The sequence below is a fragment of the Chlorocebus sabaeus genome, chromosome 18, assembly GCF_047675955.1.
Source record: "Chlorocebus sabaeus isolate Y175 chromosome 18, mChlSab1.0.hap1, whole genome shotgun sequence".
Taxonomy (NCBI): Eukaryota; Metazoa; Chordata; class Mammalia; order Primates; family Cercopithecidae; genus Chlorocebus; species Chlorocebus sabaeus.
In genome coordinates this window covers 56,629,219-56,644,920 of record NC_132921.1, presented here as the reverse complement: position 1 = coordinate 56,644,920, position 15,702 = coordinate 56,629,219, and the positions used below count along the sequence as shown (strand labels likewise).

At 39.1% G+C, this 15,702-nt stretch overlaps 1 protein-coding gene across 3 annotated transcripts in view; it reads left to right on the top strand.

Annotated features, from left to right (window-relative positions):
• TAF4B (TATA-box binding protein associated factor 4b) overlaps positions 1 to 15,702 on the top strand; it is a 165,369-nt gene that overhangs the window by 53,958 nt on the left and 95,709 nt on the right. For all 3 annotated transcript variants that reach the window (XM_037982427.2, XM_037982426.2, XM_007974399.3), the window contains 3 exons: positions 2,934 to 3,551; positions 9,274 to 9,409; positions 10,785 to 10,890. In XM_037982427.2, coding sequence (XP_037838355.2) covers positions 2,934 to 3,551; positions 9,274 to 9,409; positions 10,785 to 10,890 — 860 coding nt within the window. The remainder of the gene's footprint in view (positions 1 to 2,933; positions 3,552 to 9,273; positions 9,410 to 10,784; positions 10,891 to 15,702) is intronic.

Here is a 15,702-nt window from a genome sequence, read left to right as displayed (position 1 = left end):
TTTATCATGAGATTGCAGCAATTCGGTCACATCTTCGGGTTCCACTTCTAACTGTGGTTCTCTTGCTGTTTCTGCCATATCTGCAGTGACTCCTCCACTGAAGTTCTGAACCCCTCAAAGTCATCCATGAGGATGGGGATCCACTTCTTATAAACTCCTGTTAATGTTGATATTTTGATCTCCTGCCATGACTCACAAATATACTTAATGGCATCTAGAATGGTGAATCTTTTCCAGAAAGTTTTCAGTTGACTTTGCCCCTAAATTGATCAGAGGAATCACTGTCTGTGACAGCTGTAGTCTTACAAAATCTATTTCTTAAATAATACTTGAAAGTAAAAATTACTCCTTGATGTATGTGGACTGCAGAATGGATGTGTTAGCAGACAGGAAACCAATATTGATCTCCTTGTACATCTCCATCAGAATTTTCGGGTGATGAGGTGTATTGTCAATGAGTGGTAATATTTTGAAAAGAATTCCCTCCCCCTGCCTGAGCGGTAGTTCTCAACAGTGGGCTTAAAATATTCAGTAAACCATGCTGTGGATAGATGTGCTGTCATCCATGCTTTGTTCATTGATAGAGCACAGGCAGAGTAGACATAGCATAATTCTTAAGAGTCCTAGGATTTTTGGAATAGTAAATGAGCATTGGCTTCCACTTGAAGTCACCAGCTACATTAGCCCCTAACAAGTAAGTCAGCCTGTACTTTGAAGCCTTGAAGCCATGCGTTGACTTTTCCTCAGCAAAAAGCTATGAAAGACCTAGCTTCCTTCAATAGAAGGTTGTTTTTGTCTCCATTGGAAATCTGTTGTTGGCCAGGCGTGGTGGCTCACGCCTGTAATCCCAGCACTTTGGGAGGCTGAGGTGGGCAGATCACCGGAGGTTAGGAGTTTGAGACCAGCCTGGCCAACATGGAGAAACCCTAACTCTCCTGAAAAAAGTTAAAAAATTAGCTGGGCATGGTAGCGCATGCCTATAGTCCCAGCTACTTGGGAGGCCGAGGCAGGATAATTGCTTGAACCCGGAAGACAGAGGTTGCAGTGAGCCAAGATCGTGCCATTGCACTGTAGCCTGGGTGACAAGAGCGAGACTCCGTCTCAAAAAAAAAAAAAAAAAAAAAATCTTAGCTAGATCTTCTGTATGATTTGCTGCAGTTTCTGCATCAGTACTTGCAGCTTTACCTTGCACTTTTATGTTAGTTATCAAGAGAGCTTCTTTCCTTAAACCTCATGAGCCAGCCTCTCCTAACTTCATACTTTTCTTCTGTAGCTTCCTCATTTTTCAGCCTTCATAGAATTGAAGAGTTAGTGCTATACTCTGGTTTAGACTTTTGCTTAAGGGAATGTTGTGGCTGGTTTGATCTTCTGTCCACACCACTCAAACTTTCCATGTCACCAATAAGGCTGTTTCGTTTTCTTACCGTTTATGTGTCACATGGAGTAGCTCTTTGAAGTTCCTTTAGGAACTTTTCCTTTGCATTCACAACTTGGCTGTTTGACACAAGAGCCCTAGCTTTCCATCTCTGTTGGCTAAACAAATGAAAACTCCAGGGATGAAAAGGCAGAGCCTACTAGTTTTTAGTTTGAACTGCCTTTACTCTTTAAGTAGGATACAAAGATGGATGCTGACAGTCAGAAAGTGTGCTTGGGTGGGTGTGGTGACTCACACCTGTAATCCCAGCACTTTGGGAGGCTGAGGTTGGCGAATCACCTGAGGCAAGGAGATGGAGACCAGCCTGACCAACACAGCTGTCTCTACTAAAAAATACAAAAATTAGCCAGTGGTGGCATGTGCCTGTAGTCCCTGCTACTCAGGAGGCTGGAGAATCACTTGAACTTGGGAGGCAGAGGTTGCAGAGAGCTGAGATCGTACCACTGCACTCCAGCCTGGGCAACAGAGTGAGACTCCGTCTCAATAAAAAAAAAAAAAAAAAAAAGAAAATATGCTAGCTCAGTTCTTTCAGATCATAAAATTCACTTTGTATTTAATTTTGTTTTGATTTAAAGATATTTCTTTGTTTTTATTAAAAAAAAATTTTTTTAGTTGAGGTTTTGCTCTGTCACCCAGGCTGGGGTGTAGTCATGTGATCACAGCTCTCTGCAACTTCAACCTCCTGGGCCCAAGTGATCCTCCCACCTCAGCCCCTGCAGCAGCTGGGACTACAGGCATGCACCACTATGCCCTGCTAGTTTTTGTAGTTTTTGTAGGGACAGGGTTTTACCATGTTGCCCAGGCTTTTAAAGACTATTTCTTCCTTTCCTTTTTTTTTTTTTTTTTTTTTTGAGATGGGGTTTTACTCTGCCACCCAGGCTGGAGTGCAGTGGCATGATCTCAGCTCACTGCAACCTCTACCTCCCGAGTAGCTGGGACTACAGGTGTGTGCCCACCATGCCTGACTAATTTTTGTATATTTTGTATAGATGGGGTTTTGCCATGTTGCCTAGGCTGATCTCAAACTCCTGGCCTCAAGTGATTGCTTGCTTTGGACTCCCAGAGTGCTGGGATTACAGGCATGAGCCACTGCACCTATTTCTATCCAAAGTTTGAAAGTTACTTAATGAAGAGACCTAGATTCTGCTGTGGTTTAAATAAACTTACAAATGCTGAAGTTGTTAATGATCTATTATAGGGTTTAGATGATTATAGAAAAGTATCATACATGTTGTACCAAATTGATATTGAGAGAATACAAATAAGCTTAATACTGAGATATAGTAATTTCATATTGGAAAACAAGCACTTTTGAGCTTCAAATTGATTGTATCCTGGATATTGACAGGATATAAGTAAGTGATACCAGCTGTCTTCAACTGAAATACTTGATACACTTTTGATTGGTTTTAAGTTGTAAAGGTATGAAATACCACATTTTGTTTTACACGTAGCTGATTTGTTAGCAGTGTTTTTTTCCATTCCTCTACGTTTCCAGAAAAGCGTGGTTGCCTTACGACAACTTCTGCCTAACTCCCAGAGCTTCATCCAGCAATGTGTTCAGCAGACCTCTAGTGAGATCGTCATTGCTACCTGTACTACAACAGTAACAACTTCTCCTGTGGTGACAACAACAGCGTCCTCAAGCCAGTCTGAAAAGTCCTTTATTGTTTCTGGAGCAACAGCACCCAGAACTGTGTCAGTGCAAGCTTTGAACCCACTTGCTGGTCCAGTGGGAGCAAAAGCTGGAGTTGTGACACTTCATTCTGTGGGCCCAGCTGCTGCAACAGGAGGAACAACAGCTGGAACTGTTTTGCTTCAGACTTCAAAACCACTTGTGACATCTGTACCAAACACAGTGACCACGGTCTCACTGCAACCTGAAAAGCCAGTTGTCTCTGGAACAGCAGTAACACTGTCCCTTCCAGCAGTAACTTTTGGAGAAACTTCAGGTGCAGCTATTTGTCTTCCATCTGTGAAACCTGTTGTTACTTCTGCTGGGACCACATCTGACAAGCCTGTTATTGGGACTCCAATTCAAATCAAACTTGCCCAGCCAGGCCCTGTCCTTTCACAACCAGCTGGGATTCCACAGGCAGTTCAAGTCAAGCAACTAGTGAGTAACAAATTTTGTTTCTTCCTCAGTTATTTATTTTGAAAATTTTGAACATTCAGAAAACTGGTAAGACTAGTAAAAAAACTGGGAAGGCTGTATACTGTTTACGGGTTGACCAATTAAATTTTTTTTTTTTTTTTAACCTCATTTGCTTTATTTTCCTCTTTCTACTCACACCTATAAACACACATGTAAGTCTTTTTTTTTGTTTTGTTTTGTTTAAGATAGAGAGAGTCTCACTCTGTCGCCCAGGCTAGAGTGCAGTGGCAGTGGCACAATCTTGGCTCACTGTAACCTCCGCCTCCCAGGTTCAGGCAATTCTCATGCCTCATCCTCCTGAGTAGCTGGGATTACCAGTGTGCACCACTGTGCTGGCTAATTTTTGTATTTTTGTTAGAGATGGAGTTTCTCCATGTTGGCCAGGCTAGTCTTGAACTCCTGGCCTTAAGTGATCCACCCGCCTTGGCCTTCCAAAGCACTAGGATTACAGACAGGCATGAGCCACCACACCCAGCAGCAAACACGTAAGTCTTTACTGAACCATCTGAGAGTGGTTGCAAAAATTATGACAATGCACAGTGTATGTATCTCCTAAAAGTTTTTTTTTTTGTAAAACATAACCACAACATACCTATTGTCACACACAGGAAATTAATATTGGTACAGTATTTCTGTAATTGTCCCAATAACGTCTTTTAACTTTTATTTTTTTGAAGAGAGAGGGTCTTGCCATGTTGCCCAGGCTCTTGGCCTCAAGTGATCCTCTCGACTTCGACCTCCCAAAGTGTTGGGATTACAGGCAGGAGCCACTGTACCCGGCTCATTTAATCTAGAATACTTTTCTAGCTTTTTGTGGTTGTTCATTATATTGTAGTGTTTTAAGTGCCCAGAATATCTGCAGAATATTCTTTTGTTTTGTCTGATTGTTGTGGTTTTTTTCCTCAACTTAGTAGGTTGGGAGGTTCTTGGGTGAAAGAAGGAAATTTTAGCTGTTTGTCGATTAGTGTTTAGAATGTTCTTCTTAATTTAAGAAAAGATAAGTTTTACCAAAAAACTATGAAAGTATTATTAACTCATGGGGGATACTACATGGTGCATTAATTAAAAATCATAATGTTTTTAGTAAAGTTCTTCCCTATCTTCTATGATAACAGAGCTTGCTCTTCTTTTGGTGAATGTCCTTTTTCTCTTTTGTAATGCTTTGCATTAGAGGCTGTGTTTGAAATCTCTGTTTTGGTTCATTCTGCTTCTTGTGTAGCCTTTCCAGCCTTGTTTGTGTTATCAGAATAAGAAGTATCTGAGTGATTGCCATCTGAGGCAACAGGGCAGCCTTGGACATAGAACGAAAGGGGTTGATCAGTGACCAGAATTGGAGAGTAGTTGAACTCTTGAGCAGACAGAGTGATGGTCATTTTCTGGGCACTAATCTTTTCTCATCCCTTCCCACTCTGCATCTCATTTTCGAATGGAGAAATGTAACTGCCTTGCAGGATTTCTCTTGGGTGCCTGAATTTAATCTCAGAGATGAAACAACATTTTTAGAAGCAATGATTCTTAAACATTGTTCTGGGCAGCCAGGTTGGAGAACCACTGGAATAGAGGAGTTGCCCCAAGGAAAGGCCTCTTTTTGGTAGTACTGCACAGAATTGAAATCCTCTTTATGTGTCATAATTGATTCTTGAATCAATGCTAATCTTTATTGAGCATCTATAGCATATAGGTCCCTAGGGTGAAATAATACTTTATAGCTACATAGTTTTAAAATCATGTCATTATGTGCTATGGATTTTAAAATAATTTTATGATAGAAAGGTTGGGAGAAAACTAAGAATCCAGAAATTCTGAGCCGACTCATCCAGTAACAGTCAAGTGGCCGGGCATGGCAGCTCATGCCTGTAATCTCAGCACTTTGGGAGGCCAAGGTGGGCAGATCACCTGAGGTCAGGAGTTGGAGACCAGCCTGCCCAACACGGTGAAGCCCCGTCTCTACTAAAAATACAAAAATTAGCCGAGTGTGGTGGCGGGCACCTGTAATCCCAGCTACTTGGGAGGCTGAGGCAGGATAACGACTTGAACCCGGGAGGCAGAGGTTGCAGTGAGCCGAGATCGTGCCACAGCGCTCCAGCCTGGGTGACAATAGCGAAACTCCGTCTCAAAAAAACAAAAGCAAAACAAAACAAAAAACAGTCAGGTAATGGATCTCAGACTAGAACCCAGATGATCTCTCCGTTACGGTATGGTGCTCTTAGAACTTCTAGGTTTCTGGAATGTCCTGAAGCAGGAGCTGTCTCACGATAATATCTTGACAGCATTTTTGTTTGTAGGTTTGACTTGTTATACATTATAAATCATTTCAATAAAGAAATAATGCAAAAAAATCTGATGGTAAATTTTAGGGTTTTTTTTACTTCCTACCCTACCTTCATTTTTAATAATTTAATTTTCCCTGTGAATTCTACTTTCTTGTTTGTCCTTTGTTTCAAGTTTAGCCAGTAAATTTGATGTTAGTATTTACACCTACCTATTTAAAGTGGCAAGAGCCCGAGTGGCCAGACACTGAAGATGGATTGTAATTTATTTCACAACAGATTTACCTGGAGCGAAACAACATAAACCATTCTATATGGTAATGCCATAGAGAGGATTGAACTAGGGCATTCTTTCAAACAAACTAAGTTAGAAAATTAATATTACTCGAGCTTGAAAGTTAAGGAATATCATCATTGAATCCATTATAAACCATAGTCCAATTTAATCCTAGTTCTAAGTGAGGAGAAGAACACTCATGTTGCTATAAAATAACATATTCCATGCAGCTTATAAGAAATATAGCAAATAATCATTTAAAATATAAGAATTGCTGCACTGGATCAAATCTGGGGTTAATCTAACTCCATATGGTCTGAAGAATACATACATTTCTTTTAATAATCATAGATTTAAAAATTCCTTTTTAATGTTTCTCATTTGTGTGTGTGTGTGTGTGTGTGTGTGTGTGTGTGTGTTTGAGACAATGTCTCACTTCTGTCACCCAGGTTAGAGTGCATGATCATGGCTCACTGCAGTCTTGACTTTCTGGACTCAGATGATCTTGCCACCTCAGCCTCCTGACTTGCTGGGACTGCAGGAGCAGGCCATCACACCCGGCTAATTTTCTTGTGTTTTTAGTAGAGACAGGGTTTCGCCATGTTGCCCAGGCTAGTCTCGAACTCCTGAGCTGAAATGATCTGCTTAGTACTGTGGCTTTATGTGGTACTTTCTTTGAAAGAACATTAATGAATTCTCTTACATTATCACTCATTTTGTTTTTCCTAGCAGATGTTCAGGAGTATGCCTCCCATATTTTTGTTAGACTAGACACATATATTGTTCCAGGTGTTAGAGTCATTAAGATGAGAAGTGATGGGGATAGAAGGTTGTTAAGTTCCAACTCAAAACTTTGTGTTAAATTTTTGTGTCCCCATCAAAAATGATATGAAGACTAACTGGTGTCAGCCTAAATAACAAAGAGATTCTTTAAAAGAATAGGATGTGTAATTGGAAATGGAGCATTGCAGTTGGAATACAGGTACCGTAAGTAAACTGTGTGTATTCAGGGAGATAAAGGAAGACAAAGGTTTTTTTTTATTTTTAATTTTTAAAGACTCAGGGTTTCATTTTGTTGCCTAGCCTGAAGTGCAGTGGTGCCATCGTGGCTCACTGCAGCCTCGATCTCCTGGGCTTAAGCAATACTCCTTCCTCAGCCTCCGGAGTAGCTAGGACTACAGGTGCATGCCATCATGCCTGGCTAATTAAAAACTTTTTATTTTTGTTAGAGACAGGGTCTTGCTATATTGCCCAGTCAGGTCTCAAAATCCTGGCCTCAAGCAGTCTTCCTGAGTAAAGGAGGACAGATTTTAAAAGGAAAAATGAGAAGAATTACATAGTTGTTTTGAAATGATTATCCTTGACTACAAAGCTCAAGGGTGACACCAGTCCAGGTTTAAATAGGCAGTTGCTGAGCAGATGATGTCCTTGCAGAAGTATTTTTTGTGTACTGTTGCTATGGCCTTTGTGCAAGGTTGTGGTTTTGGCGGTCTATTGGGATAGTTTTTGTGATTAGGCATACAAGCATGAGAACCCTCTCTTCTTAGTCTTCCTTCCCTAGCTCTATTTGTTAGAGTTTTGTTTTTTGTTCTCTTTCAAACACAAGTGACTTCATTTTGATTCTGACAACTTTCACACTGCTAAACAATTTTTGAATATTACTGTCTTTCGTAATTAAAATACTGACAGGAATACCTAATAAGGAGCATCAAGAAGGACAGAGCAGATAACCAGAAAATAAGCTGAGAGTGTTTCTCTTGAGTTTCAGTCTGAATGCATAAAATGGTACCTGTATATTACTTTTATAATTTAAGCCTGATCCTTAAGAACTACAGTACATGAATATGATCTCAGCTTCATTGAAATGTATCATTTTTAAAAGAGTTCTTGTCTGTTCTCAAAGAATAAAGGCAATTGAATTATTCTGACTAATATTTCTTCTCTAGGGACATTAGTTACTGTATGATTACTTACCAGGACATGTTGTGTTTCTTGTTACTTTTTAAAAGTAATACACGTAAGTTGAATAAATTGAACTTCAAAAATTCTGTTTAGAACTCTTTTGGCAAGACCATGGCACATTTATATTTGCCATATATGAGTCTAAGTTCACTATCAATAGCTGGCTCAAATACATGATGACTGTTTTCCTACCTGTTTTGTTTTGTCTCAAAAAAACAGGGTCTCACTCTGTCACCCAGGCTGGAGTGCAGTGGTGCAATCTCGGCTCACTGCAGCCTCTGCCTCCTGCTTTCAAGCGATGGTTTAAGAAAATAATTTAGTCTGGGTGCACTGGCTCACACGCCCTGTGTGATCCCCGCTGGGATCACAGGTGTAATCCCAGTACTTTGGGAGGCTGAGGTGGGCGGATCGCTTGAGGTCAGGAGTTCGAGACCAGCCTGGCTAACATAGTGAAACCTAGTCTCTACTAAAAATACAAAAATTAGCCAGGCATGGTGGCGCATGCCTGTAATCCCAGCTACTCAGGAGGCTGAGGCATGAGAATCACTTGAACCTGGGAGGCAGAGGTTTGCAGTGAGCCAAGATGGTGCCACTGCACTGCAGCCTGGGTGACAGAGCAATATTCTCTCTAAAACAAAAAAGAAAAGAAAAGAAAAGACTTTGTTAAAATGACACATAAAAAGTCCTTATCTTTTAAAGATATATTTGGAAATATTTATGGATAAAGTGATATATCTGAGATTTGCCTTAAAATAATTGAGAGTGGCAGGGAAGTGGGTAGGGGTGTAGATGGAAACAAGATTGATCAAGAATTAATCATTGTTGAAGCTGGGTAATGGTATAGGTGGTTTTGTTTTATCCTATTTTTATATAGGCTTTAAATTTTTCACTGTAATTAACAATTGGAAATAGATTTATAGTGAGATTTAAATTGAGCATGGTGAAATAAAATTTTAAATTCCATTTAAAAAATAATGTATGTGAAATAGTAATGTTTTTTACTTTTGAACAGGATAATTTTGCTTCGTACAAATTTAAAGTAGGCATTCTTGTTATGTTAACATAAAGGTATATTTATGGCTGGGTGAACACAGTCTGTTGTTTAAACCTGAAATCTTATCATTTTCTAAAGCCTTAAGTTGAACGACTATATTGATAGTTCTCATTGTTTCAGGTAGTTCAGCAGCCTTCAGGAGGCAATGAAAAGCAAGTGACCACACTTTCACATTCCTCAACATTGACCATTCAGAAATGTGGACAGAAGACGATGCCAGTGAATACCGTAATACCTACCAGTCAGTTTCCTCCAGGTAGATGCTGGTCCATCTTTGTCCCATCACGCTGGGTTAGAACGTAGAGGGGTTTTGTATGACTTTTTTGTTGCTATGTTAAGTGAAGACAGGCTTGGTCTTTTTTTTTTTTTTTTTTTTTTTTTTTTGAGAGGGAGTCTGAGTCTGGCTCTGTGGCCCAGGCTGGGGTGCAGTGGCCGGATCTCAGCTCACTGCAAGCTCCGCCTCCCGGGTTTACGCCATTCTCCTGCCTCAGCCTCCCGAGTAGCTGGGACTACAGGCGCCTGCCACCTCGCCCGGCTAGTTTTTTTGTATTTTTTAGTAGAGACGGGGTTTCACCATGTTAGCCAGGCTGGTCTCGATCTCCTGACCTCGTGATCCGCCCGTCTCGACCTCCCAAAGTGCTGGGATTACAGGCTTGAGCCACCGCGCCCGGCCAGGCTTGGTCTTTTAAAGTTGGCACCTATTGAAAGAAAACAGAAAGATAATGTTTAGATTTCTCTCCCCAGACAGAGTCTTGCTCTGTTGCCCAGGCTGGAGTACAGTGGCACAATCTCAGCTCAGTGAACCTCCACCTCCCAGGTTTAATCAGTTCTCGTGTTCTCAGCCTCCTGAGTAGCTGGGATTACATGCGTGCACCACCACAGCTGGCTAATTTTTGTAGTTTTAGTAGAGACTGGGTTTTACCAGGTTGGCCAAGCTGGTCTCAAACTCCTGATCTCAAGTGGTCGATCCACCAACCTTGGCCTCCCAAAGTGCTGGGATTACAGGTGTGAGCCACTGCGCCCAGCTATGATTACATTTCTTTTTACATACATGTAAACTTTTTAGGGTTATATGTTGTTTTGGAATAAAAAAAACAACTATTCATGGTATTCTGTAATTTGATAAAACAATCTATTAGTAAGTAAGGACTTATTTAACTTATAAAATTTGCTATAGAATATTTCTTCTTAAAATGTAGTTCTTTCTCTACATACATACTTGTATGCATGTACATCCATACATATGTGTGGAAATCAGTCTTACCCAAGTCAGGTAGACTGGGAAATCAGTCTTACCAATGTCAGGTGGAGCTTTATGTATTTTTAAAATACACCAATAGAAGCAGTGTATTATTAACATGTTTCAGGTGCCTTTTACTTCATGATGTTTTTGTAATACTGCTAATTCCATAGACTATCTAAAAAGAAATGGAAAGATTCTTATTTTATACGATTATTTCTTATTCAGGGAATAAATTCATTGTTATGTTTGAATTTAAGCATAGTTCTAGGGAAACTTGGAATTTTCTTTGATTATTCTATATATATTAAAAACTGTTGTCCTGGATTTTTCCTAATGTGACATGATTGCTTTTTTTGTATTCTATTTTTTTCTTGTTTTGTTTTTATAGCTTCCATTCTAAAGCAAATTACTCTGCCTGGAAATAAAATTCTGTCGCTTCAAGCATCTCCTACTCAGAAAAATAAAATAAAAGAGAATGGAACATCATGCTTCCGGTAAGAAAATAAATAGTTAAATTTGGTTTAAGGAAGTAATATTTTTTTAAAAAAGGAGAGATGACAGAATAATACCTTAATAAAATAGATATACTGATGCCTTTTTACAAAGCTAACAGCATTTTATTGAGTATAATTTATAAACAATAAAGTGCACAACTATTAAATGTATAGCTCAGTGAATTTTGTCAAATATATATACCTGTGTAATCATCATGCCGATCAAGATACTGAACATATTCATCACCTTTGTGCACCTTTGAAATCAATTACCCTTATCCCTTGCCTCTGGCAGCTACTGTTCTTATGTCCATCATGATAGATCATTTTTGTCTATTCTTGAACTTCACATAAATGGAGTTTTACGTTATCATGTACCCTTTTGCATCAGACTTTTTAACTCAGCATGTTTTTTTAGGTCATCTGTGTCATTTTGAATATTAGACGATGGTTTTTTTGCATTGCCGAGAAGCATTTTATTTTATGAAATGAAATTTGATCTTTTTTGCTGTTGATGGACATTTGGGTGGTTTCCAGTTTTTCTGATGATAATATAATAAAGCTTCATGTACAGAATTTTGCGTGAACATATGCTTTTGCTATCTAGAAATATGACTGATGAGTCATTAGATAAGTGTAAACTTTGGTAAGGAAATTACCAAATTCTTTATCAAAATGACTGTGTCATTTTGCATTTCTGTCATTGATGATGAGAGTTCCAATTCCTGTCCAACTTTGTGAGCATTTGGTAATTCTCAGTTCTTTTGATTTTTTAAAATCCATTTTAATAGGTGTATAAGTGGTTATTATTGTGGTTTTAGTTTGCATTTTTCTAATGGCTAAAGATGTTGATCATCTGTTTTTGTGCTTATTTGTTATTTATATATCTTTGGTGAAGTGTGTGTTTAAATTTTTGGCCCGTTTTTGTTTCTTGTGTTGGTTTCTTATGATCAAGAGTTTTTAAGAGTTTATATATGTATAAACAAATGTTATACAAATGTTATATTTGTATATGTATTTATATACAATATATACAATTTTATACAATAAAAATGTATATTTTATATATACAAATATATAAAGCAAATTTTTATATACATTCCTTTTTGCATTTTTATATATACAAATATATGAAAAAATATATACAAACATAAATGTGTATATATATTTGTATAATGTATTTTTATATGAATATATTAAAAATATATTTGTATATATACACAAATATAACATTTGTATATATAGAAATTATGCAGTTAAAGTGGGGGAAAGCAGAGAAAATAGAACATGTACACAATAGTTTTTATACAGGTAATAGATGGGAATTAAAGGATGACGATTAAGAGAAAGGGCAAGCCTGAAACTGGAGATCTTCTGAAACAAAGCATAGGAGAAAATCTTTGTAACCTTGGGTTACACACATTTCTTAGATAACACATGAAAAGAGCGATCTACAAGAGGAAAAATTAATGAACTGGAATTCAGAAAATTAAAAAACTTTTGTTCTGTGAAAGACACTGTCAAGGAAATGAATAAACGTGCCACAAGGAAAATATTTCCAAATTGTTTATCTGGCAAACACTTGGATCTTATATATATATAATATATATTATATATATGTATATATTAAATATATATATTTTAATTGCATAATTTATATATATTTTAATATAACATTTATATAAAATTTGTACCTTAATCTTCCTTCCTCATCCCTATGTACATTTTATTTGTAGGTCTACTTTTATATACATATATTAAAATGTTCACCTTCAGTCTTTTTTTCTGACATGTTCTGTCATCTCTTGGTTGAACTTGAATGAAGTTCATCTGCTGGTAAATTCCTCAGAAAAGGCTCATGGGTGTAGAATTCCCTAAGTCGTTAGTCCCTAACGTTTTTGGCACCAGGGACTGATTTCATGGAAGTCAATTTTTCCACAGACCAGGATTGAGGGAGAGGGGATAGTTTCAAGATGAAACTATTCCACTTCAGATCATTAGGCATTAGATTCTCATAAGGAGCACACAACCTAGATCTCTCAAATGTGCAGTTCACAGTAGGGTTTGTGCTCCTATGAGAATCTAATGCTACCGCTGATCTGACAGGAGGTGGAGCTCAGGCAGTAATGCTCGCTTGTGCACCTCTCACCTCTTCCTGTGCAGTCCAGTTTCTGGGGACCCCTGTCCTAAATTGTTGTATGTTAAAACTATTTTTCAGTGTCTTTGATACTTGAAGGACAGCTTGGCTGGCTGTGAAATCAACACTTTCTGTATTACATTTTTTTTAAATGTTGCCCCATCATTGTCTTGTTAAATCTTTGATTTATGGGAACACCTTTTTAGCATTTTCTGACTTGGGATGTATTTAGTCTTATGCCCACCACTGGGTCTGCCCCGTCTCTGTTTTCTGCAGGTTTTTTTTTTTTTCCCCCATCTCTTTTTGCCTATAGCAAGCCTTGAGGCACGGGGTGGGGTGGGGTGGGGAGGGGGAGATGAGATTGAGAAAACGAAAAAGTTTGCATGGGATTTGTTGTTTTTTTTCCCTTTATAGTTTGGAGTTTGGGTATTCTGGAAGACAGTAATCTAGGCAGTCATCATCATATTCCAGTTTAATGACGTGACATAAAGCTAAACCCATGTACCAACTATCACTGTCAGGATATATGGAATATTTTCAATACCCCTAAAGGTTCCTTTGCATTCCTTATCACCCGGTCCCCACATTACACCTCAGATTCTGTACAACCGTTGATCTGCTTTCTATCATTGTAGATTGGATTTGGATTTGTCCTTCTAGAGTTTTGCGTAAGTGGCATCTGTCAAAGTCAACTTAAAAATGTAGAGGTAGGCTGGGCATAGTGGCTCATGCCTGTAATCCCAGCACTTTGGGAGGCCGAGGCAGGTGGATCACTTGATGTCAGGAGTTCGAGACCAGCCTGGCTAACATGGGGAAACTGTGTCTCCTATAAGAATACAAAAATTAGCAGGGTATGGTGGTGCACGTCTGTAGTCTCAGCTACTTGGGATGCTGAGACAGGAGAATCAGTTGAACCCTGGGAGATTGCAGTGAGCTGAGATTGTGCCACTGCACTACAGCCTGGGAGACAGAGCGAGACTCTTGTCTCATTTTTTAAAAATAATGTAGAAGTGGGCCGGGCGCAGTGGCTCAATCCTGTAATCCCAGCACTTTGGGAGGCCGAGACGGGCGGATCACAAGGTCAGGAGATCAAGACCATCCTGGCTAACACGGTGAAACCCTGTCTCCACTAAATATACAAAAATAATTAGCCGGGCGCGGTGGCGGCGCCTGTAGTCCCAGCTACACGGGAGGCTGAGGCAGGAGAATGGCGTGAACCCGGGAGGCGGAGCTTGCAGTGAGCTGAGATGGCGCCACAGCACTCCAGCCTGGGCGACAGAGCGAGCCTCCGTCTCAAAAAAAAAAATAAAATAAAAAAAAAAAATAATGTAGAAGTGAATCTCTAAATTTAACATTTTATTTGGGAAGAAAGAATTGCAGTTCAAAGCATACACACAGACCAGATAGTCTCTGGTATGTCTGAAGAACAAAGAGAAGGCTGGAGGTTAAAAAAGAGACATGACATGAATTGCTCTTCAAGAAAATTCATTGGCACTGTTAAGGTTCTGGGAAGCTGGTCAGCTCTGATTGACCTGTGAAAGTGGCAGGAAAAATAGTTCTGGGTTGCAACAAGTTGTCTCAGCAGTTGTAGATTAAACTGGTCTCAGGTTACAACAGGCAGTTTCAGCAGCTGGACTCACAGAGAATTACATTTCTAGAGCAATGTTTTGTGCCCTGCTTGCTTTCCCCCGCGGCTTCTCTACGCTGTTTTAGTTGGGTATGACATGGGTGACCCAATTCATATAATCAATTTTCACACATCATACAGCTCATATTCTTGTGTCTGGCTTCTTTTGCTAGCATAATGTGTTAGATATACAACATGTTGTATGTATCAATAGTTGCATTTTTTATTGCTGAGTAATATTATAGAGGTATATTGCTTTTGTTTGCACTGAATTTTCACTTTATCTGTGGATGGATATTTGGGTTTTTTATAGTTTTTGGTAATGATAAAGCTTGCTGGGAACACTTGTGTCTGTATCTTTGTATGGACATAGATTTTCTTTTGTATAAATACATACGAACAGAATTGCTGAGTCATATGGTAGGTATATAAGCATATGTTTAACTCTATGAGAAGCTATCACACTATTTTCCTAAATGGTTATACCATTTTTCCATTCTCACCAACAAAGTATGAGATTTTGTTCTAGTTGCTTCACATCCTTGCTAACAATTCATACTGCAGTTTTACTTTGTCTCTGCCCCCCCAATTTTAGCCATTCTGGTTTGGTATGTAGTTGTAGCTCATCGTGAGTTTAATTTGCATTTCCTTAGTGACTAATGATGTTGCATGTTGCATGTCCTCACTGCCCATTTATGCAACTTCTTTTGTGAAATATCTGTTCAAATATTTTGACTGTTGGTTTGTTTGTGTGTTTATGTATTTATTTATTTATTTGGAGACGGAGTCTTGCTCTGTTGCCTAGGCTGCCAGGCTGGAGTTCAGTGGCAGGATCTTGGCTCACTGCAAGCTCCGCCTCCCGGGTTCACGCCATTCTGCCGCCTCAGCCTCCCGAGCAGCTGGAACTACAGGCACCCGCCACCACACTCGGCTAATTTTGTTTTTGTATTTTTAGTAGAGACGGGTTTTCACCATGTTAGCCAGGATGGTCTCGATCTCCTGACCTCGTGATCCGCCCTTCTCGGCCTCCCGAAGTGTTGGGATTACA